This window comes from Procambarus clarkii, chromosome 86 (genome assembly GCF_040958095.1).
Source record: "Procambarus clarkii isolate CNS0578487 chromosome 86, FALCON_Pclarkii_2.0, whole genome shotgun sequence".
NCBI classification, from domain to species: domain Eukaryota; kingdom Metazoa; phylum Arthropoda; class Malacostraca; order Decapoda; family Cambaridae; genus Procambarus; species Procambarus clarkii.
The window spans coordinates 4,467,330-4,495,157 of NC_091235.1; the positions used below are offsets into that span (position 1 = coordinate 4,467,330).

The 27,828-nt window shown below is 42.7% G+C and overlaps 2 protein-coding genes across 3 annotated transcripts in view; both read right to left on the bottom strand.

Annotated features, from left to right (window-relative positions):
• REG (proteasome regulator gamma) overlaps positions 1-3,795 on the bottom strand; it is a 40,222-nt gene extending 36,427 nt beyond the window's left edge. The window contains exon 1 of the mRNA XM_045759991.2: positions 3,672-3,795. Coding sequence (XP_045615947.1) covers positions 3,672-3,692 — 21 coding nt within the window. The 5' untranslated portion in view covers positions 3,693-3,795. The remainder of the gene's footprint in view (positions 1-3,671) is intronic.
• Positions 3,796-13,683: 9,888 nt separating this feature from the next.
• Positions 13,684-27,828, bottom strand: part of LOC123769020 (cell surface glycoprotein 1) — a 26,841-nt gene continuing 12,696 nt past the window's right edge. For both annotated transcript variants that reach the window (XM_045759980.2, XM_045759972.2), the window contains exons 5-6: positions 17,305-17,420; positions 13,684-16,733 (exon numbers count right to left, since the gene is read on the bottom strand). In XM_045759980.2, coding sequence (XP_045615936.2) covers positions 14,450-16,733; positions 17,305-17,420 — 2,400 coding nt within the window. In that variant the 3' untranslated portion in view covers positions 13,684-14,449. The remainder of the gene's footprint in view (positions 16,734-17,304; positions 17,421-27,828) is intronic.

A 27,828-nucleotide genomic window follows, 5' to 3' on the forward strand; every position in this document is an offset into this window, starting at 1 on the left:
CCTGCAAGTAGTTTAGCTGCTGGCCACAGTATCACCATCATTGCTTTGTTTGGGTTTTGTGCATAGCCAGTGAACATCACCACCCTCCCCATCATTCATCAGTGAATATACTGTATACTGCATTCTGCCACTATAACGTTTGAAAATAATTAAATTCTATCATTCCAATCTTGACCAAGAGGTGAAATCAAGAGAAAACACGTGATGAATTTTGAGCAAATAATAGATCAAATAAAACTATTATAATTGAATCTGGCAATATTAGGAGTGTTGTTTGTACTAGATACAAAGATATTTGCATGTTATGCTAAAAATGAGATTGTTTTAGCAATGTGCTAAAGAAAAGTAGAGTACTTACTATTGCTAGGGTTCAAAGTGTTTGGAAGTGGTACAGGCAGACATTTGACGAATCAAAGAAACTGGTGACAGTATGGTCAAGCAATCATCCTTGAAGCAGGCCTGCAGCAAACTTTGGCCTACTACACCAAGCACGACCCAGGATGATATCATTAATTTGGTGACAAAAATAGCCATAAGAATTTGCAGGATTCAGAGGAGGAGGAGGAGGAGGAGGAGGAGGAGGAGGAGGAGGAGGAGGAGGAGGAGGAGGAGGAGGAGGAGGAGGAGGAGGAGGAGGAGGAGGAGGAGGAGGAGGAGGAGGAGGAGGAGGAGGAGGAGGAGGAGGAGGAGGAGGAGGAGGAGGAGGAGGAGGAGGAGGAGGAGGAGGAGGAGGAGGAGGAGGAGGAGGAGGAGGAGGAGGAGGAGGAGGAGGAGGAGGAGGAGGAGGAGGAGGAGGAGGAGGAGGAGGAGGAGGAGGAGGAGGAGGAGGAGGAGGAGGAGGAGGAGGAGGAGGAGGAGGAGGAGGAGGAGGAGGAGGAGGAGGAGGAGGAGGAGGAGGAGGAGGAGGAGGAGGAGGAGGAGGAGGAGGAGGAGGAGGAGGAGGAGGAGGAGGAGGAGGAGGAGGAGGAGGAGGAGGAGGAGGAGGAGGAGGAGGAGGAGGAGGAGGAGGAGGAGGAGGAGGAGGAGGAGGAGGAGGAGGAGGAGGAGGAGGAGGAGGAGGAGGAGGAGGAGGAGGAGGAGGAGGAGGAGGAGGAGGAGGAGGAGGAGGAGGAGGAGGAGGAGGAGGAGGAGGAGGAGGAGGAGGAGGAGGAGGAGGAGGAGGAGGAGGAGGAGGAGGAGGAGGAGGAGGAGGAGGAGGAGGAGGAGGAGGAGGAGGAGGAGGAGGAGGAGGAGGAGGAGGAGGAGGAGGAGGAGGAGGAGGAGGAGGAGGAGGAGGAGGAGGAGGAGGAGGAGGAGGAGGAGGAGGAGGAGGAGGAGGAGGAGGCACAAGAACTCGAGAAGCATGGCAGAGGTAGAGAAGTTTTGAAATAATTTTAAAGTTCACAGAGAAATCTCTTAAAGCAATTTACAATCAGGACTTTTGAGAGGGCTTCCAAGAGAGCTCGAACTGAAGCCTCTTGTGTTCCTCCTGCATGAAACCTTCAATCCTCAACACCCACCTCCATCCTCAGTTAACACCACCATACTCACCTAGACAACATTCCAAGATCATACATGGAGAAACATTTGGACATTTGGTGAGTGCCCATATTAAGTACAGTACTGAACTGAAATATTTATTGGTACTATATTACTAATATTCTGTGGTGTTTTGTTTAAAGTATGAAGTGAATCAATAATGTACAACTTGTACATACAGTACTGTAGTACAAAATATTTTGTAGTACTGTATCAAGTATGAAATGTATTTTGAAGTTAATATTTTTGGGAGTGGAACGGATAAATTCAGTTTACATTATTTCTTACAGAAAAATTTGTTTCGGTTTGCAAATTTTCGGTTTACGACCTGTCTCTGGAAGCGGATTAAATTAAAAAACAAGGGTAATCACTGTATATTTAATGGGTCGATGCCTCCCACGAAAGCAGGAAAGAAGGTAGTGATGCACAACACATTCTATGTCATGCAAATTTGTTTCATACTTGAATTACATTCTTGCACCATGTCCACTTTCAAGCATTCTGTAACTTTCTGCACCTCATGATTCTTTCTTCAAAAAACAAATGGCATTACAGTATAATATTTACTCTCATCTACATCACTGATGAATGTACAATTGAGTTCACTTTCAATAGGCATTTGACAGTAGAAAAAATCCCCTGCAATACCCAATGCAACACAAGAAACCAAGCCTACTGAATTCTTATAAACAATCAGAGATTGTTTGTGTCTGAACATCAGATACAGAGGTTCACAGTTGTTCAATACCCTCCCAGCAAGATTTAGAAATATTGCTGAAACATAAGTGGATACCTCCAAGAAACATTTAGACAAGTTCTTGCAAGAAGTGCCGGACCAACCGGGCTGTGGTGGATATGTGGGCCTGCGGACCGCTCCAAGCAACAGCCTGTTGAACCAAGTTATCACAAGTCGAGCCTGGCCTGGGGCCAGGCAGGAAAGAAGAAAAATTCCCAAAACTCTCTCCAGGTATACAATACAGAACAGTGCAGTAACATTAAGTTGGTATACTGCTACCAAGGCAGACACCCAATGCTAAATACTTCATCAACCATGCCTTAGACAAGATCTAGAGAAAAATAGAGGTGCCAGTCACTTACACACTGCTAAGCCCAGGCTATACCTAGCTTAGCCTCACCTAATGCATGCATCATCCTTGAAAATAAAACAGACATCTGTGTGGTATACAAAGCAGTAGAACAATTGTTTTTATGCATGTACCTCAGCATTAATGTTTCCTCTGACAACAGGAGTGCACACCTTGTTCTGCGAAGGCTACTGTACCATCAACATGCCCAGGAAGGCATCATATCACATCCAGATAATTACAATTTTTTGCCGTCAAGGACTCTGCAAGCAAATAAGCTTCACTTATTTGTTTTCTTTATGGCCGAAGTTTAAAGTTAGTTATTTTTGCTCTTGAATAATTTAAAACTGGATTAACTTCACTCAAGTGTGACTTCAAATTATATTTAAATATCAGCACATACACACACACTCTTCAAGTCCGACAAGTTTACAGTACACTGGAAAACAATCCGACTTTCCTGTGTAATAAAATCAAGTTTATATCTAAAATTTAATTCTTCTAATAAGAAAGACCTATTGAGTTCTTTTCCCAAAACACACAGTAGTTGCAGAATCTTCATTTTAATCAGTCACCAGAGTTAAATATGAACATAAGTACTGCATATAGTTGTAAGACATTTGTTAGTGTAATTATGGAGGTGGACCATTACTTTATAACATCCACTTCTTGTTCAACTGACAAATATTGCAGGCAACACTTTCTTGCCTTACCTTACTAGGATATATTGGAGAAAATATGTCACCATGAGCAATTTAAATACAGCACAATAATACAAGATTGTATTAAACCCTAATGACTATTTATACTCTTAATTGGTATACAGAAGCCGGAAATCAACGCTAACTAGCTAGGTAATGTCAAACAAGACAACCATATAAATGTCTCTTGTCATTGTCCCCACGAGAGCACCGAGTAACCCCCAATGGTGCTGGTGTGGAGGCCGCACTCTGCTCACACTCCTCAAAGTGCTCCCTGCTGGCCGCTCGCCCCTCCTACACCTCCGGGGTGAAGCACCAGCCCTACACCGTGTCTAGCAGACAACATACACCGCTATATTTAAGTTACCTGCGGTAAAAATTCGGCCATTTCAAGGTATCACTCGTCACCAGTCAGTGGAGTTTGTTTCGGTTTCCTTTCAGTCATAAAGGGATGAACACGATGAAGCGAATCATAAACAAAAGTCAGATCCTCAATATAGAGCATCAGATACTCTCTCTCTTAAGGGTATGTGCGTGAAAAAATCCTATAGAGTGTGGAGTGTTTCTGGCATGAGAGTGTTGAGGCGCTTATACTGGTGCGGCGCACGTGTTACTGAGCGCCAAATTCAATTGCGTAAGAATGGCCGCCATCGTCATCTTGGCCTGCCAGCTGGCCAGAAGCTTGTCATGTTGTCTCTCACACCTCACTGCTCGCGGCGCTTTTCTCGCCCAATATCTAGGAAACATTTTCTGATGTTGATTAGGACACATACTAGAAAGTGAAGGGACGACGACGTTTCGGTCCATCCTGGACCATTCTCAAGTCGATTGTGTGACCATTCACACAATTGTCTTGAGAATGGTCCGGGACGGACCGAAACGTCGTCGTCCTTTCACTTTCTAGTGTGTGGTCTGGTCAACATACTTCAGCCACGTTATTGTAACTCATTGCCTGCATTTTCTGACATTCTGCCATATTGCTCTTACTCTTCCCGAATTAAGTTGAAGAATGGAACATGGGGCAGTGAAACTGTAACAACTGTACTGAGAGTAATAAAGTTGCTCCAAGTTCTCAGAAGTGTCTGTGCAGGCAATTTAAACGTTCCCGTTCATCCCACATAACTTTTTCCTAAGAATTCCACATTCCAAAAAATTCTACAATAAACACTTAAGGTTCTCCAATAATCCCATGTACACTAATTACATTAATACATGTTCCTCAAGGTTTCAACGAATCACTTAAAGCACCCGAGACCAACTAACAAGCTCCCCCTTACACCAGAAGGTGATCAGCCTGCCAAATAAGAAAGCACAGTTGGTCCAACACAAGGCCAGGTGCATGGAGGCAGAAAAGGAAAACATGAAAAGCACATAGAAAAACCATATCTAATATCCTGTGATCTAACAACAGTCACAAAGAGTACGGGAGTACGACTTAACCAAAAGAAACCCGCTCTGCACATTAAACATCCTAAACTGCGGAATGATCTCCTTAATGAGATTAAAATTGTACTTCTGTCCAATTTAAAAGAGAAACTAATTACTATGTTATTAACTTATGTAACTATTTTTTCCAATCTTTTCTCGTCCTACAATGTTAACCTGTGTTTTGCTGTTATTGTGAACATTGTTTATTAATTACATCAAATTGGCTGTTAATAAATACTGCTGTTCCTATATACCATAAAGCATTGTATGTTGCATTTCTTATTCTCATCTACTTTAAAAAAAATAGGTAACTCTATAAGTACTGTTAAAGCAGATGTGATTTATAAATGTCTCTTGTATAATTGCCAATTATTTTCAAATCCTTAATCAATTCATTTATATTCCCATTTCTTCCTTAATTGTTATATATTCATTTGTAACACCTGTTCATTTTCTCCTACACTTTTCATGTTATGCCTTCCCTAGAAGATGCCATCCCTCATTCACAAAATGCCTTGAACAATGTTTATGTTAGCCTGCCGCTTGTTAGTATTAAGTGTCTACCTCATTAAACCTTTAAACAACTTAATCGTCTTATATTAAGTTATCCCCGAAACGTGCACTGGGTATTATAGTGACCTAAAGCAATGTACTTGTCTTACCTATGTATCAAGTTCAAGTTCAAAAATGTTAATTGAAACAAGAAAAAATACATCTCAAAGGGATAGAGTAGCTTAGGCTATTTCTACCCCCCCCCCCTTCCCTCTACTTCAAGTCCCTCAAGGGGCACCTATGTATCTTCTATTCATGTATCATATGTATGTACATCTGAGAAAATACATTATTATTGTTATTGCTATTATTGTTATTATTATTATTATTATTATTATTATTATTATTATTATTATTATTATTATTATTATTATTATTATTATTATTATTACAAGAAACAGATTAAACTCTCCAAAGATGGTTACACACTAGAGACACTTAGAAACTGCAATTGAATTTAGTGGCTTTTCATCAATTTATGCAAACCTTGCTAGAAATATCCCAGAGACCCAGTCACATGTCACTATATCTCACCGGCAGCTATCCTAACTTTCTACTCATTTTGCCAATCAGCCCAAGAGACATTATATTAGTGGTTTACTCACTTAAAACCAAAGCTGGGAACATTAGTGAAATCCCAACTATGTTGGGAATGAGCGCCGCTCATGCCCTTGCACCACCTATAGCTCTGTTATTCAACAGCCGTATGCAGCCGTGTGGCGTCTGCAGTTCCACTCTAGTGTCATTCTTTTCCTGATATCCTTAAAAAAAGCAAGAGTGACTCCAATTCATAAAGGCGATACAACTGACATAAACAATTACAAATCAATATCAAACCTACCATTATTATAACAAAATATTTGAAAAGACATGTTTACAAACAGCTCTACTCCTACCTTTAAAAATTCAACATATTAAGACCCTGCCAATTTGGCTTCCGATTTCAAAAGTGCACCAATAATGCCATTATTAGTCAGCTTGATATAATCTACTCAGCCCTTGAAAAAAACGAGTTTCCAATTGGCCTCCTCATTGACCTTTGAAAGGCCTTCGATATTGTAAACCATAACTACCTTTTACTTAAACTTCATCACTATGGAATCCTAGGCCCTGATCTGAATTATATTCGATCATATCTTAGTGACAGACACCAATATGCAGCCACCAAAGACATTAGCTCTCACTCTATCATTAATCATGGGAGTGTCATAAGGCAGCATCTTAGGATGTTTGTTGTTTAAGATTCAGCTTCTAGGAACAAAAAGTTCCAAGTAGCACGGGCTATGGTGAGCACGTAGTGGACCTGGCACAGGAGCGGGGCTGTAATTGACATCTTAGGATGTTGTTGTTGTTATAGATTCAGCCACTCGGAACAAGCTCTAAGTAGCACGGGCTATGGTGAGCCCGTAACTTACCTGGCACAGGAGCGGGGCAAGTAAAACGGGCTATGGTGAGCCCGTAGTGGACTTACCTGGCATAGGAGCCGTGCGTGATGTCTGCATCTTAGGATGATTGATTGATTGATAAATATTAAGCCATCTAAGAGGTGGCACGGGCATGAATAGCCTGTAAGTGGTACAATTTTGTGTTCAGTAAATCTTTTCAGTGTTCTGAAAAGATCTTAGGAGTTGTTGTTGTTGTTATAGATTCAGCTACTCGGAACAGGTTCCAAGTAGCACGGGCTATGGTGAGCCCGTAACTTACCTGGCACAGGAGCGGGGCAAAATCTTAGGAGCTATCCTGTTTCTTATATACATCAATGACCTGCCAAATGTCTCTAACTTTCGAAAAATATACTATTTGCTAAGATATCATCTTCATCTTTTCAAATCTTTTTGTTTATAAAACAAAGCTCAATATTACAGAGCTTTATTTTTGTTTGTTTTTAATATTTCGTCACATTTTCATGGGATTCGTCGATACCATACAAATACAATGTGTTTGGGGAGGGAACGGATCGCTATACACCACAACCATCAACCCTAATCCACACACACTAAATAATATTGTAAATAACTAATAAAACAAAGTCCACTAATGGATATCAACCAACAAACTCACATTAAACATAGAAAAGACCTACTACATTTTATTTGGAAGCAAATCATGTAACCAAGAGCACATTCAGATAGATAATGTCAACAAATGAGGGAAACTTCCTTGGCCTGTACATACACACGAGACAACTTCAGTGCTCACATACAACACAGTAAAAAAGTCTACATGGAAAACTGTTGGTATTGTAGCGAGTACAAACAATATACTCACTCCAACTTCTCAATAGCTTAATGGCGTAACTAATTAGCACTAATTGCAGAAGTTATAATCTCTTCCCTAATTACAGGTAACAGTTCTTCCATCCTCCTATCCAAGTGGAGGAAGCTGAGGTGTAGTCACCGAATATAAGCAAGCATAAAGTGAATAGCCAACAGTACAATTTCCACAGTCAAGAATGTAGTACTCGGCGTGGGTACTAATCGACCCAAGACGCTACAGCTTCGACACAGAGCAGGCAGCAGACTACGACCTCATCCAGCTACAGCGCTCTCCCACATAGAGCTCCGCGACTCCGGCCACACTCAGCTCTCTGCTCTGCTCCAAGCTCTGTCTCAACGTCTACGACACTGCTGTATCCAAGACTACTAAATAAATATGAAAACCCACTAAACACTGTGTATCTAATCTACTCAACAACGTAACATAATCGTACGTTACAGTATACTCTAAAAAAAAAAAGTAGATATTTACCTGAAGGCCACTATATATATCTCGACGAGGACAAGTATCTGGCGGATTGTCAAAGACATTATATTATAGTGATATTATCGTCTCCTCATTTGACCAAATGATTTTTTTTTCAGTTTGAAGATTAAATTGCAGTAAAGTTTTGGCATTCACTGCTTCATCGGGTAGGGAGTTCCATGGGGTTACAACCGTATTAGTGAAAAAGGCTCCGTCTAATTATACAAAGCTTCCTAGCATTACGTAAGTAATGAATAATATGATATATTTACTCACTATAATGTTGGTGCTGAATGTAAAACATTAATAAACATTTTTACTATGAAATAATATCATATAACGAAATTATACGAAACTAAGTAGCAGCTGACACTATAGGAAGTCGACGATCCAAGCGACAATGTTGTGGAGCGACTTACCCAAGATATATTGCTGTCTGGAGTGTGTTTGCTGGTATATCAGCCCCCTGTACCTAACATAATATACCCTCCAGGCAACAATATATCTTGAATACGTCGCTCCACATCATTGTCGCTTGGATCGTCGACTTCCTATAGTGTCAGCTGCTACTTAGTTTCGTATAATTTCGTTATATGATATTATTTCATAGTAAAAATGTTTATTCATGTTCTACATGATCAGATCACTGATGTATATAAGAAATAGGAGGGGTCCTAGGATGCTGCCCTGTGGCACCCCCTACGGTTAGTGGTCGAGTGGGAAGGGTTACATCATTGATTGCTGCATATCTTAGTCTGTCACCAAGATAGGATCGAATATAGTTCAGAACAAGGCCTCGGATTCCATAGTGGTGAAGTTTAAGTAAGATGTAGTTATGGTTTACAGTATCAAAGGCCTTTCTCAGATCAATGAAGAGGCTAATTGGGAACTTATTTTTTGTCAAGGACAGTGTAGATTATATCAAGGAGACTAATAATGGCATCACTGATACTCTTTTGGGAACAGAAGTCAAATTGGTTGGCTTCCGTTCAAAATCATTTGCCGTTGGCTGTTAAGATGGGCCAGTCCTCAGGGACTGACGACGACTCCCAGACCTGGTTATACAGACTTAGTAAATACCGAGACGTGCAAGGAGGGAGATTGCGAAGCATCTCATAATGAATGTCATCCGAGCCCGCTGCCGTAGAACCGCAGAGGGCCAGGGCAGACTGAAGTTCAGAGAGAGAGAGAAGGGATCGTTATAGGGAAGGCGGAGATGAGTGCGGAAATCTAAGGATTGAGATTCGAGAACGGGCTTACGAAGAAGGAAGGATTGAGGAAGATGCGAACCAGAGCTAACAAAAGAGAAGTGGGAACCTAGTTCGGTCGTGACCTGCACTAATCTGGAACGAACTTACCCGCAATCTTGCGGATCTTCTTCCAGATCTGCAGTAGAGGAGTATCGGACGTAATGGTGGAAACGTAAGATTTCCAACTCTCACGCTTAGCTGTACGGTTGGTCCTACGGGCCACTGCACTTGCTTTCCGAAACAAAATAAAAGAATCAGCCGTCTGTCGGCGTCGGTGTTTTTTCCAGGCTGCATGCTTACAGCGGACAGCCCAAGCACAGTCCGCATTCCACCAGGGAACGCACTACCGCGTGCCTCGGGAGGTAGAGCGAGGAATAGAGCGGAGGGCAGCATAGTCATGAAAAAGGAGGAGGGCGCGAGGAAGAGGCCTCCATATGCAAGGCAACAGTCCATCACTGCTTGCTCTGTGATGGCAATCACCACGCAATTTCCTACCGCTGCCCTCGCAGATAGGAAAGCATCAAGGCCCAGGTTGAAGCCAAGAGAAACAACTCTTCTACCTCCTCGACCAGAGCCCCAAGCGTTCAATCCATCACCTTAGCTCTCACTAATCGACCAGAAGACTTTCCGGTCTTACCAACACGTGGCTCCTCCCAGCAGGCGACACAGCCTTCTCATTGGGGACCCAAGGTCCCACAGGCTCCTTCACAGCCCCCTGCATCACGTGCAGGCATTATCCCTGGTCTTATTAGACTAGCGGAAAGGCTTGCAGGACCAGACAACCAGCGCTTTGTTAGTGAACTAAACGCATTATACATAGACAATGACCTGGCCCCCATCATAGCCACTGGCTTAAGTCTCACTGCCTCCTCTACCACTCCGGAGACTACCACCAGGACGACCATGCGGTCAACTTCAACACCGACTCCAGAACCGCCCATGACCCGGGCGACACAAACAAGAGGTAATTCCTTCTCCAGTTCCCAACACCCCTACCATCACTATCTTAGCAGCCGCGCTAGCAGACGTGCAGTCTACAAACGATAACAGCACCACCAGCGCTCCTGAGAGCTACAACCACCAATCAACGACACCTAAGCCTACCTAAGGCTGCGAGGCGAAAGACAAAAACGCCCACTACGGAGGTTACGGACTCCTCAGACGAGGAAATCACAGTAGGAGCTCCACCGCCGCATCACAAATACGACACCAACACGGTTCAAGACTTCCTCATGGAGGCCACGCCACCAAACTCCAACGACAACACTGCTCGGCCAAAGTCGCAGGCAAAGAAAAAACGGAAAACCTAGAGGTCTACACTAATCCCACCAGCTCCATAACTGTTATAGCCAACCCTCCAGGCTGAAAACCCCCATCCATCGCCAGATCTCTAGTATCAGCCGCTGATACAGATAATGGCTCCAAAGAGCCTCCACTCACGGGCTCACCATAGCCCGTGCTACTGGAACTTATTGTTCTGAGTAGCTGAATCTAAAACAACAACAACAACAGAGGAAGAGGCAGAGAGGTGTTACTCTGCGTGCTACTCAGTGAGAGTAGCACGCAGGGTGAATAGGTTCCAGTCAGCTTTGGCAAACTGCCACCTAGGGAAGAAGGGAGGGTGAAAAGAGAAAAAGGAAATAAGGATGGGAAAATGGTCACTGTTATGGAGGTCATCAAGAATCCGCCACGTGAGATCTAAGTAAAGGGACGACGAGCAGAGAGAAAGATCAAGACAGGGATGGGTGCGAATTCGATTCTACATGGGTGGGCTCACCAGAATTCAGAAGACAGGGAAGAGAGGACGAACGGTTCGAGAAGACAGCCTCGGGTGTTTGTCAGAACATCACCCCAGAGGGTATGTCGACAGTTGAAATCACCCAACAGGAGCACTGGCTCAGGCAAGGAGTCCAGGAGGTGCTTAAGATCAGGAAGGGAAAGCGGGACATTTGGGAGGAGATAAATGGAACAGACTGTATACCATTTACTCACAAAAACTCGGGAAGCAGAACAATGGATAGGCGATAGAAACAGTAGGGGGACGAAGGGAATATCAGTACGAATCAAGAGAGCAGTAGAGTTATGTGCCTCAGCAAGAGCTGAGGGGGAAGAAAGGAATAACCATGAAAGCGACCAGGAAGAGCACCAAGCATTGGCTCCTGGAGACAAACACAAAGGGTGAAAACTGTGTAATCCGAAGTTGGAGGTCATGGAAGTTGGCATAAAATCCACAAATATTCCATTGAAGAATAGACATTATCAAAAAGAGAAAGGACAGCAACAGAGAACAATGGAGAAACAAAGGTAAAGAACACAGAATATTAAATAAGCTCAGGATCAGGGTCAGTAAAATCAGGGTTAGGGGGCATGGGTAAACTGAGTAAGGATTGAGTGAAGGGAGCGGGAGGACAGACCAGAGGCGGACGGGTAGGATCCGGAGGAGACAACTGAGAAGGAAGGTCAAGGACAGCAGGAGGAGGGGGGAGGGCAGAAACCAGAGTGCACCTCAGCAAGGGCACCAACTGAGAGGGAATCAGGGGCTAAAGAAACCTCCATAGCTGGGACAGGGGGCCCGACCACTGAAATAGGAGGGGACGGAGCTAGAGAGTCAAGAGTTGGGGGGTGAGGAAGAAAGTGATGCCTTCTTACCTGCCGGGGAGGACGAAGGGGAGGAGCCAGGCTTACGTTTCTCACTCAAAGAGACAGGTGTTCCAGCAACAACATACTGGGCGACAGACTCAATTGTCTCAACAGGAGAAGATGAACAGGAGTGAACAACATGAAGATTACTGGGAGGGTGATGGACATCAGCCTGGACAGACAGGCGACTTGGAGGGCCAAGAACTGGGGGGAGGGATAGGAAGGATTGGGGAAAGAAGACACAGGAGGTATGGCAGACTGGGTAGGAAGAGGGGGGGGGTGTGGAACAGGAGTAGCTTGGTCTGGGCACAATGTAGCGTGGGCTACAGAGCCCAGCCTACCAACACAGTCCAACTCATGAGCTTGGTCGCCCACCCCACAAGTCTGGGAAGTTATAAGAGGATCATTCAGCGGCATAGAAACGAGGAGGTAATAATTTCATTCACGAAAGAGCCCCCATACCCACCATGGAGCCACAATTAGAGGATAGGACACCCAACAAGAGATAGGCTGGGGACCCCAGGGGTGCATCATGAGTATACACTCCGCAATCGCCACCGTAAGAACTGTCAGTCCGTCGAGATCGGGTTCAGCAACGATAGGAGGATTGACAATAAAAGCGTCCCCTCGCTCGTAACGACGGGTACTACAGTTCTACGGGTGAGAGTGTGTGCCTCCCCCTGACACTCGGGTGTCTAAACAGATGTCCGAAAGAATAAACAAGACTGGCAAAAGGTCGGCGGTAAAGACAATGAGAAAGGAGAAGAGGGTGAGGAAAAACGAAACACAAGGAGAAAAAAGTGATCAACAGAATTAGTAAAGACAGCAGTAGGAGCATAAGGCTTCAAAAATACAGAGGACCGTCCCATGGAGCAGCACACCCCGGCAGCCGTCTACCAAGCCACCCTCACGACAACGGGCTGGACAGGGAGGGTGCAAAAAGTTCTAAGTAGCACGGGTTATGGTGAGCCCGTAGGGGACTTACGTGGCACAGGAGTGGGGCTGTAACTGTCCCCAAAGCCTAGTCTGACTACGTTTACCTGAGGGCCACTAACACTAATGGCCTCAACGAGGACAAGAAGCCGGCGGCTTGTCGAAGTCCCCCTCCCAGGGGGGCCTTGATCTTTTCCAGGTAGATTTTAAATCCTAACGCGGTTTTGGCATTTACCGGTTCCATGGGTTTATAACCATATGGGTGAAAAAAGCATCTCCTGTTCTGAGTCCTACATCGAGATTTGTTGAGCTTGAAACCTTGTTTCTTGTTTGTTACATCTGACCTTTTGACGAAATTGTCAGGATCAACATTCTCAAACTTGTTCAGTATTTTAAATTTCAATGAGATCCGCCGTCAGGCCTGGTTTGCAGTGCTGTTAGGCCTGTGGCTCTCAACCTTTTCTGATAAGTCGACTTAGCTTTGGAATGACTTGTTGCACTTTCTCCAGAGAAGCTATGTTTTTCTGATAGTGGTCCCCATGCTTTGATACAGTAATCCAAATGCACTTTGGATTTATAGTTGAATCACAAAGGTCTTTGTGATAACCTGATCCAACACTGATGCTTGAAGCGGCCCGCAGGCCCACATACCCTTTTGAAACATTTATGGGGATGTAATTCTGGCATCTGCGATTACCCAACTATAGTATAGTATAGTCAATGGTGGGGTGTTAGGCTGCATTTTAATGGGTTAGAGGGACAGACCAACACCAAAGAAAGAACAATATGCATTAATATGTGAACATGGAGTAACAAATTAATAACATAAACAAATATTACATTATAATTTATTGATGTATAATGAAGCAAAACGTGTATTTATATCCATTGTTTATCTACTTGTTGGAAATAAGATTTACATTTATTGACAAATAAACGACAGGTTATCATATTACTTTTAACCTTAAAGTAAGGAAAAATTGCCTAAACCCGTAGCAATTGTTGGTTAAAGTGTTTTGAAAGTCACCTCTGCTCTGATTACTTGAAGACAAATATCAACATCCATTCAGATACATATTAAAAGTAAGAACATTATTATTCTGAAAATAATTTAACTTCCAACGAGTTATAATGCTCATAATTCACATAGAGCTGACATGCCTTTTCAACTTAACTCTTTAGTTTATTACCTGAGGACAAATATCAACATCCATACTGATACGTACATATTAAAAGTAAGAACATTATTATTCTGAAAATAATATAACTTCCGAGTTATAATGCTCACAATTTACATGAGAGTTCACATGCCCTTTCAACTTATAGTTTAAATACCAGACAAAAAATAAACAATAAGCATCACTGAGTTTCCTTAGAAACTGGAAGAAATCTGAGTTAAGAATTAAACCTTTTAATATTAATGACAAGCAGTTATCAATGATAAATTATGGTGTTACTTTCTTTGTATTAGCCCTTTCTTTAATAAGCTTAAGTTTATGAATAATTTAATGGTTTCTTATTAATTTCTTATAGTATTTACGGCTTCTTTCATAATTGTGAAATCTACATTCTCGTCTCTGACAAACTAATTAAATGAAGTTTAATTTGGTTCTTCAGTCTGCTTCTTGCTTAGAGATGTTTGATGATTACCTTCGATGAATTCCTTGCCTGGTGAATGTTGCCTCGATGTGTCAGATTCCTTGTCTGACGTAGAGTATGGGGAACCTGGTTTCCCATAGGGAGATGGTGGTGGAAGTTCTACTTTACTCTCAAAGGAATAAGATCCAAACATAAAACGCATAGAAAGGGGAGACACGCCCTCGAATGAGGAATCCGATCCTGAAACTGCTTGAGTATCAGTTGGAGTCTGTGGTGTCTGACGGCCCACTGCATCCTGCGGTGTCTGACGGTCCACTGCGTCCTGCGGTGTCTGACGGCACACTGCGTCCTGTGGTGTCTGACGGCCCACTGCATCCTGCGGTGTCTGACGGTCCACTGCGTCCTGCGGTGTCTGACGGTCCACTGCATCCTGCGGTGTCTGACGGTCCACTGCATCCTGCAGTGTCTGAGGGCCCACTGCGTCCTGTGGTGTCTGATGGCCCACTGCATCCTGCGGTGTCTGACGGTCCACTGCGTCCTGCGGTGTCTTACGGTCCACTGCATTCTGCGGTGTCTGAGGGCACACTGCATCCTGCGGTGTCTGAGGGCCCACTGCGTCCTGCGATGTCTGAGGGATCACTGCGTCCTGCGGTGTCTGAGGGCCCACTGCGTCCTGCGATGTCTGAGGGCCCACTGCGTCCTGCGGTGTCTGAGGGCACACTGCGTCCTGCGGTGTCTGAGGGCACACTGCGTCCTGCGGTGTCTGAGGGCACACTGCGTCCTGTGGTGTCTGAGGGCACACCGCGTCCTGTGATGTCTGAGGGCAGACTGCGTCCTGCGGTGTCTGAGGGCACACTGCGTCCTGCGGTGTCTGAGGGCACACCGCGTCCTGTGATATCTGAGGGCACACTGCGTCCTGTGATGTCTGAGGGCACACTGCGTCCTGCGATGACTGAGGGCACACCGCGTCCTGCGATGTCTGAGGGCACACTGCGTCCTGCGGTGTCTGAGGGCAGACTGCGTCCTGCGGTGTCTGAGGGAACACTGCGTCCTGCGGTGTCTGAGGGCAGACTGCGTCCTGCGGTGTCTGAGGGCACACCGCGTCCTGTGATGTCTGAGGGCAGACTGCGTCCTGCGGTGTCTGAGGGCACACCGCGTCCTGTGATGTCTGAGGGCACACTGCGTCCTGCGATGACTGAGGGCACACCGCATCCTGCAATGTCTGAGGGCACACTGCGTCCTGCGATGTCTGAGGGCACACTGCATCCTGTGATGTCTGAGTGCCCACTGCGTCCCGTGGTGTCTGAGGGCCCACTGCGTCCTGCGGTGTCTGAGGGCACACTGCATCCTGTGATGTCTGAGTGCCCACTGCGTCCCGTGGTGTCTGAGGGCACACTGCGTCCTGCGATGTCTGAGGGCACTCTGCATCCTGTGGTGTCTGAGTGCCCACTGCGTCCCGTGGTGTCTGAAGGCACACTGCGTCCTGAGGTGTCTGAGGGCCTACTGCGTCCTGCGGTGTCTGAGGGCATATTGCGTCCTGCGGTGTCTGAGGGCACACTGCGTCCTGCGGTGTCTGAGGGCACACTGCATCCTGCGGTGTCTGAGGGCAGCCTGCGTCCTGCGGTGTCTGAGGGCACACTGCGTCCTGCGGTGTCTGAGGGCATATTGCGTCCTGCGGTGTCTGAGGGCACACTGCGTCCTGCGGTGTCTGAGGGCACACTGCGTCCTGCGGTGTCTGAGGGCACACTGCGTCCTGCGGTGTCTGAGGGCATATTGTGTCCTGCGGTGTCTGAGGGCACACTGCGTTCTGCGGTGTCTGAGGGCATATTGCGTCCTGCGGTGTCTGAGAGCATATTGCGTCCTGTGGTGTCTGAGGGCACACTGCATCCTGCGGTGCCTGAGGGCATATTGCGTCCTGCGGTGTCTGAGGGCACACTGCGTCCTGCGGTATCTGAGGGCACACTGCGTCCTGCGGTGTCTGAGGGCACACTGCGTCCTGCAATGTATGAGGGCATTTTGGATCTTGAGATTTTGAGGGGCATACTCGAGTCGGTAATGGCTGAGAGTGCACTGGGTTTGGCGATGTCTGAAATATTATTTGCAATCCCTGAAGAGGTGTTGGGACCTGCAATGGCTGAGGGTATACTGGTTCCAGTGAAACATGAAGACGAACTGGTTCCTGCAAGTCTTTACGTTTTCCTGCCAGAGTTTTCTGTGGGGAAATGCGGTCTTCACGCCAAATAATCTCATTCAGTATCTTCTCCAATGTTTGACGAAATCCACACCTAAGAAAATAAAACAAATCATCATGCAACATTTCACAATACTTACATGACAATTTCATGGGAAATATAATATGTTTGTAGTATCTTCAACTATCTATACATTTATAACCTTGATATTTAGTGCCATATATGGAAATTTTCTTTTTGAGATGTCTTAAAACTTATCCCTATACTACTTCAAAGGCTTGAATTAATAATAATTAATTTCCGATTCTGAATTGGCTATAGTAATTGGTTGCATCGAATACAAAATGCTACAACGATGCTGGAAACGCCAAGTAAAAAAAATACTTTCAAATTGAAATGTTTATTCAGGTAAAGTACATACATACAAGGTGTGATACAAACATTGATGGATTTATAGATAGAGCTAGTACATACAATGCCTAAAGCCACTATTACGCAAAGCGTTTCAGGCAGTCTTCTAGACTGTCTTCTAGACTGCCGGACTTCTTGATAGTTTAGCCAGTAAAGACTTATATCGAGCCCTAATCATCTAACGACGTTTTTAATTAATTCTTCCCTCGACTATCACAAACGCTGCCACGCTGCCAAAGAAATTCATACTTACAGAAATGTCGTCAAACTATCTGGTTCTTCATCTTGTATACGTAGTTGTTCCCGTTGTTTATCTAGTTGATTCGCCAATTCTTTAAGAAGACACTTCATTATTCTTCCGAACTGTTTCTGAAAGTAGAAGTTGTAATCAAGGAATAAATAGTATACAGATGATGTGTCATAATAACGAGGCTGAAGATATGATGACCGAACTACACATCAGAAGACGGAAGAAATAAGGATGTTTCGGTCACTCCTGGACCATTACCAAGTTTGTATTTATTTATTTATTTATTTATTTATTTATTTATTTATACTAGTATATATATACAAGAAGGAACATTAGGTTTAAAAGAGTACATTGCATTAATTTTTTATATTCTTGTAAGCCACTAACACGCACAGCGTTTCGGACAGGTCCTTAATCTAACAGATAATTTTAAGTTGGTAATTTCTAGCAAAATTTAGAAATGTTAACAGGTACGTTGTAAGAAAATTTGACGAAGATTAGTAGGTACATTATTGTAAAATTTGAGGATTATCAACAGGTGCTTTGTAGCGTAATTTGAGGATTATATCTAGGTATAATGTAGTAAAATAGGTGTTCAATATAACTACCATGATATAAGATGATAGCAGTGATTACAATAGTGAAGTTGAATGACTTAGGCACATATATTGGGTGAGTGGGTAGCACAAGATACAGTGAGAGTTTAAGGCACTTGGTAGGAAATTATGAGGATGAAATTAAGTACTTTTCGGTTGTATTTTTGAATAAGGCATAGGTTGGACAGCTTTTCTATTTGTTAGGGAGCGAGTTCCATAGACTAGGTCCCTTTATTTGCATAGTGTTTACACAGATTTAGTTTGACTCTGGGGATATCAAAGATATATTTATTTCCGGTGTGGTATTATGGGTTCTATTATGTCTGTCAATGAAGAGTTTCAGATCAGGATTTGTGTTTAAAGGTAGATTTGATATTGGTCTGTAATTGATTATGTCTGCCGTATTGCCCCCTTTATGAACTGACGTTACTTGTGCTCTTTTAAGGAAACGCTACGCATACTAGTGGCTGTACAAGAATGTAACAACTCTTGTATATATAAATAAATATCAGGGAAGGTTTGACACTAGAGATTTGTTGAACAGCAGGACTATAGGTGGCGCAAGGGCATGGGAGGCACTCTTATATCATAGATGGTATTTCACTAATGTTCCCAACTTTGGTTATTAGTGAGTGTATGATGGACATAACATCTGTCGGGCTGACTGGTGAAAGAAGAGAGTTTGGATAGCTGCCTGTAAGATATGTGGTAACATGTGTCTGGGTCTGTAGGATTTTTCTGGCAAGATTAGCACCAACCGATGAAAAGAAGCTATTAAATTCGGTTGCAGGTGTATAACCATCCTTGAAGTTTTATCTGGTTATGTGAGTGTTGTTTAGATCCTAGGATGTTAGAGATGGCTCTCCATGTGCTTTTTATGTTGCCTTTTGCTTCTTTGAATCTATTCTCACAATAGGAATGTTTTGCTCTTCTTATTATGCTGGTAAGCATTGATGAGTACCTCTTAACTACTTCTTTTGTGACTAGGCCAACCTTCCTATCTTGAGATGATTTCGGGGCTTTTTTTTTTTTAGTGTCCCCGCGGCCCGGTCCTCGACCAGGCCTCCACCCTCAGGAAGCAGCCCGTGACAGCTGACTAACACCCAGGTATCTATTTTACTGCTAGGTAACAGGGGCATAGGGTGAAAGAAACTCTTCCCATTGTTTCTCGCCGGCGCCCGGGATCGAACCCGGGACCACAGGATCACAAGTCCTATGTGCTGTCCGCTCGGCCGACCGGCTCCGACCTTAATTTCTTTTTCATATTCATGTTTCTTGTTGATAGCTTTGAGTACGCCTCTTGTGAGCCAGGGGTTGTTTAATCTTTTGGCAGTTACTTGCTTGGTAAGGAGGGGACAATGAGTGTTCTAGTGGCTTAGGGTTTCGGAAAGGAAGCTGTTTGCTAATGAATTTATATCCTGTGTATTATTGAATTCGGATTCTCAGTTTATATTGTGAAGTGCGTTTGTGCGATTGCCTATTGCTGCTTCACTGAAGGTAAGTTCCTTCGACCTCAAGGGAAGTTTCTTGGTATGTGGTGGTGTTATGTCCATGTTTGCTTTGAGGAAGGTAGGACGGTGGTCAGTTGTTCTGTCAGTGATTATATCAGATGAAAGTGGAGTTGTTATGTTAGTCCATAAGTGATTCAAGGTAGTAGCGGATATTTGAGTGATTCGGGTGGGCTTGGTGATTGAGGGGATTAGCATACCGGAGTTCATGATGTTTAGGAAACAGTCGACTTAAGGGCTATTTTGTTGACACAGGTTAATGTTAAGTCACCTTTAGAATGATATGATTCTTGTTGAGATTGTTATTTATGATAAGATTCCTTAGGTTATCTGAGAATGCAGTTATATTAGAATAGGGAAATCTATAGATAGTTCCAATAGTCAAGGAGGATTTAATAGAGAACTGAGCAAAGGTATATTCACAGTAGTCGTCTCTATCACTAATGACACTATTGCAAATGAAGGTATTTTGGTAGTAGATAGCTGTGCCACCTCTTTTTAATTCCCTTTAAATTAGGCTTACAGTTGTGAATGGCTCTATAACCAGTTAAGTTGTAAAGTTGGGTATGGTCTTTACTTAGCCATGTTTCTGTTGAAATAATGAACGATAGTTTAGTACCTAGTGATGTGAGTAGTACATTAATATCATCAAAATGTTTACCAAGTAATCTGACATTTTGGTTGAAAACTGATAGGCAAATGTTATTTTAAAGTTTGTTTTTTTGCAAGGTTTGCTGTGTAATACCTGCAGTAGTGATGATCAATATGCTGGTTATTATAGATTTGTGACAGCAGATTTAGTTCAGGATCAATACCAGCTTGCATGCAGATGCAATGGAGTCAAGATACAATAAGGTAATCAATTATAGAACAATAAAATACTAAATCTGCTGTAAATATAAAATAACTAGAGCAAAAAAATAAAAATAAATGCAAATACACATATAACAGAAACAAATGTAGGTAAAATAAAGATTACAGTGATTAGACAAGAAGGATACAGAAGTAAAAATGAAAGATTGATAATAATATTCAATAAGATTATGGAATTAATAAAGACAAACAATTACAAGGTTAATCTTGATTAATTAATACTGACTAAAATAATCTTAAAGTAATATAATCTTAATGATAATTATAAATAGTTTAATTATGATCCTATAATTAATATAAACTTAGGAAAAACATGAACTCAATTAATTAATTCTAATAACTGACTAATATTAATGAAATTACCATTATATTTACAGACAACAGAGTCAAATAATACATATGAGTAAGCTTTTACTAAGATACTGAGGTAGATGCTTACATAAGTACACGGAGACTTTACTGAGAAGATAGGAACTTTTATGGATGAGAGAGCAATATTTAACCAATAGAGCGAAAGTCAGCATCTTGGAGAGGGTTAGGCTAGGTAAGGCTCGAGATGAGCCTTACATCACACATGAGATATTTTCAGTATTGACATCGTGTGTATACAGTGATAGTTTCATTGTCACCATTGTGGTGTGATCAACCGTGTATGTAATATGTATATACTGTATGTATATTCCAGGAGAGGAGATCCGAACTGGAGGTGTTTAAGGTTGACCAGACCACACACTAGAAGGTGAAGGGACGACGACGTTTCGGTCCGTCCTGGACCATTCTTAAGTCGATTGTGAGAATGGTCCAGGACGGACCGAAATGTCGTCCCTTCACTTTCTAGTGTGTGGTCTGGTCAACATACTTCAGCCACGTTATTGTGACTCATCGCCTGCAGGTGTTTAAGGTTTTGTGTTTTAAAGACAGATTTCAAACTAGAAAAAGGACCTCGTGAGGGAAGGGTAACATCTCGTTCTTGAACTAAGGATACGTTTCTGTGTTGGCATTTGTATGGGTCGGAGGGTAGTGACTCAATAAAAGGGAGCACCTTATTACATGTGCGATAAAGTCCTTTGATTAGACATTTACCCATTGGGACAATTATAAATTGTTTATTGATATTATTCATGATCATAGTTGTATTGCATGACATATGTTTTCTTCAGACGTTGGAGTTAGGAGGAGGGATTTTCCAGTTGAGTTTTGAATGCTTGCTGTTTATTTCCAAACATGTAACGATGCGTTCACATTATATACAAATGTACATAGATTATTCTGCTACATTGTTATGTATATGTGGTTCTATTATTGCTTTAATGCATACACCCATATATGCTATACATGAGGTAAGAGGCTATTATTTGCTATTAAGCTATTATAAGAGGCTCTTATTAGTATTATTATTAAGAAGGCCCCTTTAGTAGTCGAGTTCGTTCTAGATTTACAATCGAGAGTTCCTGCTTCGAATCCAGGGTTGGTTGGACGCCTTTCTTAAAACCTAATGCTTCTGTTCACCTAGCAGAAAGTAGGTAGCCACTAGTTAACTTGTGGGGTTGCATCCTGAGGGGAGAGGGGTTGAGTAATTCGACCTTAGGAGGGGGTTCAGTAATTCGACCTTGGGAGGGGGTTCAGTAATTCGACCTTGGGAGGGGGTTCAGTAATTCGACCTTGGGAGGGGGTTCAGTAATTCGACCTTGGGAGGGGGTTCAGTAATTCGACATTGGGAGGGGGTTCAATAATTCGACCTTGGGAGGGGGTTCAGTAATTCGACCTTGGGAGAGGGGTTCAGTAATTCGACCTTGGGAGGGGGTTCAATAATTCGACCTTGGGAGGGGGTTCAATAATTCGACCTTGGGAGGGGGTTCAGTAATTCGACCTTGGGAGGGAGGTTCAGTAATTCGACCTTGGGAGGGGGTTCAATAATTCGACCTTGGGAGGGGGTTCAGTAATTCGACCTTGGGAGAGGGGTTCAGTAATTCGACCTTGGGAGGGGGTTCAATAATTCGACCTTGGGAGGGAGGTTCAGTAATTCGACCTTGGGAGGGGGTTCAGTAATTCGACCTTGGGAGGGAGGTTCAGTAATTCGACCTTGGGAGGGGGTTCAATAATTCGACCTTGGGAGGGGGTTCAGTAATTCGACCTTGGGAGAGGGGTTCAGTAATTCGACCTTGGGAGGGGGTTCAATAATTCGACCTTGGGAGGGAGGTTCAGTAATTCGACCTTGGGAGGGGGTTCAGTAATTCGACCTTGGGAGGGAGGTTCAGTAATTCGACCTTGGGAGAGGGGTTCAGTAATTCGACCTTGGGAGGGGGTTCAGTAATTCGACCTTGGGAGGGGGTTCAATAATTCGACCTTGGGAGGGAGGTTCAGTAATTCGACCTTGGGAGAGGGGTTCAGTAATTCGACCTTGGGAGGGGGTTCAATAATTCGACCTTGGGAGGGGGTTCAGTAATTCGACCTTGGGAGGGGGTTCAATAATTCGACCTTGGGAGGGGGGTTCAGTAATTCGACTTTGGGAGGGAGGTTCAGTAATTCGACCTTGGGAGAGGGGTTCAGTAATTCGACCTTGGGAGGGGGTTCAATAATTCGACCTTGGGAGGGAGGTTCAGTAATTCGACCTTGGGAGAGGGGTTCAGTAATTCGACCTTGGGAGGGGGTTCAATAATTCGACCTTGGGAGGGGGTTCAGTAATTCGACCTTGGGAGGGGGTTCAATAATTCGACCTTGGGAGGGGGTTCAGTAATTCGACCTTGGGAGGGAGGTTCAGTAATTCGACCTTGGGAGGGGGTTCAATAATTTGACCTTGGGAGGGGGTTCAGTAATTCGACCTTGGGAGGGAGGTTCAGTAATTCGACCTTGGGAGGGAGGTTCAATAATTCGACCTTGGGAGGGAGGTTCAGTAATTCGACCTTGGGAGGGGGTCAGCAATTCGACCTTGAGGGGGGGGGGTGGACCTCGATATAAGCCTAACGTGTATAAATATACTCTGGCTGCTTGTCCCCTGGCACACTGAATTAAATTCAAATTTGCATATTGATATTATTATAGACTAATCATGTGGTAGATAGAGCCTATGTGAATAATGTAGTTTACTGTCGTTTTCTATGATAAGGGCTGCCCGAACCGCTATGCGTGTTAATGGCTTTACAAGAATGTAAGAATGTAAAAAGATCAATGCTATGTACTCTCATAAACCCAATGTACCTTCTAGTATATAAATAAATAAATAAATAAACGTTCCTCACAGGAAACTAGACTAGCACATAATCTGATCTAAAGAATATTATAGTATTAATTCGTCATGAATGTTAAACTCATTAGTCAGTTGATTAATCAGAAAGCCAAAGTTTTTGTTCACTATTATGGGCTATTCATGCCCGTGTCACCGCTTGGGTGGCTTAATCTTTATCAATCAACCAATCTTTGTTCACTATTCAATACTTTTAACTGAATCTAATGAAGTGACAGAGGAGAGCCATTTATCATGAAATAGCCTGGTAAACGATTTTGTTGTTTGGAGACTTTATATTATATTATTTTTCATTTTCATTTCATGACATAATTAATTAAAGTTTTATGCAATTTGGAAATCTCCCCCATGTTGTTTTGATTTACCCTCTATGTCTGTCTACTGACGTTCTGGTTGTGATAAGTGTTGGACTTGAAACCATAATAAAAAGTAGAACTGTGATAAAAGCATGAGGAAATGTCATACCTCGCCGTTTGAAAGAGCTGGGACCGATTCAATTGAACAGGTATGTGCACACCTGACCTTAGTTAGATGAACTGTATATAATGAAGCTCCACCAGTCTAAACACATTTAAAGATAACTGAAACTCTTGAGATGAATAGCAGAGGATCTCCAGGAAGAAGTTTTTGAGACGTGTTGTGCTGTCGACAGAAATATCTTGCGTGGTGACCGCCCACGCGACAAAATATAGCAAAGGTGAGGAGAATGTATCGAGATGGTTTTTGTATGTTAATCAAATGGATGATGATAAAATGGAAAAAGAGACTGAATCTGCGGACAAGAGAGTAAAGCCTAAAAAAAAGTTGAGTGACGATTGAGAATGAAAACGCATGGTATATGAAGCAACAAGACTTGATGTTCTGTATAGACGAATAGATTCTTTTAACCGTACACGAAAACTCCTGAGTAGCACTGTACATCGGTCTTATAAAGCGGAGTTTCTCTACATATGTCTACATATAATCTCTACAAATATAATTGCCAGTCAGCCTGAAAGACATTATATCCGTCATTCACAAATTTAAAACCAAAGCTGGGAATCTTAGTGAAATACCATCTACGGTATATAAGCGTGCCATTCATGCCCTTGTACCACCCATAGCTCTTTTATTAAATAAATCTCCAGTGTCATACTTTTTCTGATATCCTTAAAAAAAAAACAAGAGTAACGCCAGTTCATAAAGGAAGCGAGACAGCTGACATAAACAATTACAGTCCAGACCAATATTAAATCTACCGATACTATCAAAAATATTTGAAAATATGATTTACAAACAGCTCTACTCCTACCTGGTAAAATTCAACATATTATGTCCCTGCCAGTTTGGCTTCCATTCCTCAAAATAGTATCAATGATACCATTAGTCTGCTTGATATACTCTACACATCCCTTGACAAAAATGAGTTCCCAATTAGCCTCTTCATTGACCTGAGGAACACCTTTGGTGCGGTAGGGAGGTAAGGGTACACCTTAGGGTTGGTAGGGAGCCGGTCGGCCGAGCAGACAGCACGCTGGACTTGTGATCCTGTGGTCCTGGGTTCGATCCCAGGCGCCGGCGAGAAACATTGGACAGAGTTTCTTTCACCCTATGCCCCTGTTACCTAGCAGTAAAATAGGTACCTGGGTGTTAGTCAGCTGTCACGAGCTGCTTCCTGGGGGTGGAGGCCTGGTCGAGGACCAGGCCGCGGGGACACTAAAAAGCCCCGAAATCATCTCAAGATAACGGTAAACCAAAACTACCTCTTACTTAATCTTCACCACAGTGGACTCTGAGGCCTTGCTCTGAACTATATTCGATCATACCATAATGACAGACGTCAATATGTAGCCATCAATGACATTTCCTCTCGGACTCTAACACTAACTGTAGGAGTGCCACAGGGCAGCATCTTAGGACCTCTCCTATTTCTTATATACATCAACGATTTGCCAAATGTCTCAACATTCTTAAACCTATACTATTTGCTGATGATACTACCTTCATCTATTCAAACCCCAGGTCTCTCACACACACACACACTAAATAATATTGTAAATAACGAATTAAGAAAAGTACATTCATGGATGTCAACCAACAAACTCCCACTAAACATTGAGAAGACCTACATTTTATTTAGAAGTAAATCATCCAACCAAATTCACCTTCAGATAGACAATGAAGACATTATTTAAAAAATGAGGGAAAGCTCCTTGGCCTATACATAGATAAGACTAAACTTCAGCACCCACATACAACACATAGCCAAAAAAGTCTCAGCAATTGTCGGTACATTCTCTAAAATCATATATTACATTCCAAACTCTGTTCTCCTCTATACTACTTTTTTTATTTATATATACAAGAGTTCTTACATTCTTGTACAGCCACTAATACACGTAGTGTTTCGGGCAAGTCCTTAATCCTATGTTCCCTGGAATACGACCCCAGCGAAAAATCATTTTTACACCCAAGTACCCATTTTACTGTTCAGTTAAACAGAGGCTACAGTTAAGGATTTGCGCCCAGTAAATCCTCCCCGGCCAGGATACGAACCCAGGACAAAGCGTTCGCGGAACGCCAGGCAGCTTCTTACCACTACGCCACGGAGACTGCTAATATGTAATAGCATGTAATACTCGCTAATCTATTCCTATCTTACATACGATGTCTGTGCATGAGGTTCAACGACTGCAAATTACCTCAAGCCCATTGTCACCCAGAAAAAAACTGCTTTCAGAACTATAACAAACTCTGTCTTCAGGTAACATACAGCCCCTGTTTAAATCCCTAAACATGCTCAACACACATTCATTCCACACATTCTCTTGTATTATTTACATGTGCAAAACCTTGTTCCTAAATGCTAATCCTGAGCTGAAACTCTTCCTTTATAGACGTAATAGAACCTATGAGCACCACAGCAGAAAAATTATAACTTTGATATCCATAAAATCATATAATATCTGTGCAAACACTCCATGTAAATAAAGGGACGCAGTCTACAGAACTCACTCCCTAATGAATTAAAAAAATTGTCCAACCTCTGCCTTATTCAAAAGCAAAACCAAAAAGTACTTAATTTCATCCTCATAGGTTCCTACCTTGTGCTTCAAACTCAGACTGTATCTTGTGTTACCCACTTCCCTAATATTAGTACCTTTGACATGCAACTTCACCAGTGTAATAATCCCCAACAATGTATATTATATTTATTATGTTAAATTCAAATTTTGCTGCAATGTACCTTTTAATAAACTTTATTAGTTTAAGGACCTGCCCGAAACGCTAGGGGTGTTAGTAGCTTTGCAAAATTGAAAGAACACCAATGTTATGAACTCTCACAAACCTAATGTGCTTTCTTGTATAAATATATTTATAAATAAATAAATAAAAAATTCTCAAAACTATGCTTTATTCAAAAGTAAAACCAAAGAGTACCTAATTTCATCCTCAGTTTCCAAATTTGAGCTTCAAACTTACACTGTATCTTGTGGTACCCACTTCCCCAATTTCAACACCTAAGACGTGCACCTTCATCAGTATAATCAACACCATCAATTTATATCTTAGTTATAATGTTAAATTTAAATTTGGCTACAACGTACTTTTATATATTCTTACTTTATCTGCCAGAAATGGACTTGCCAGAAATGCTATGCTCATTAATGGCTTTGCAAGAATGTAAGAACACCAATGCTATGTACTCTCACAACCCAATGTACCTTCTTGTGTAAATAAATAAACAAATTAACAAATAAATAAATAAATAAATATATGTGGTTATAATGATTGATCGGACAATTACACCCCCGCTCTTGTCCCAGGTAATTCCACTACGGGCTCACCATAGTCCGTGCTACTTGCAACTTTTGGTTCCCAGTAGCTGAATTTTAAAACATTGGACGAAAGCACAGTTTTAATATTTAAATATATTCTTACACTATATTGCCCTCTTCTATCTCGGGGTTGATGCCTCCCCCCCCCCACCCGCTCGTTTGTGCTCACCTACCTGTGACTACTGGGACGTGAGGTCTAGCTCTTAAGGCTCCGCCTACTGTACTAGCCTTGTTGTATCCGTTATCTTATAGCTTAACTATTCTCATATTTAAAATCTTTGTCGAACCTGTCCTTAAGTTGTGGATGGGAGTGGGTTGGGAGGCACATACAATAATGATGTTCACTTTATGAGAATTTCCTGCCCGCCTAACCTATCAGAGGACCCTTAACTTACTGTTGTTAAAAAAAAAAAATCCCAAATTTATTTTCATATATTTTGCTCATTTTCAAATTACGTCCACTTTCGGTCATACTGGTAAACGGCTAA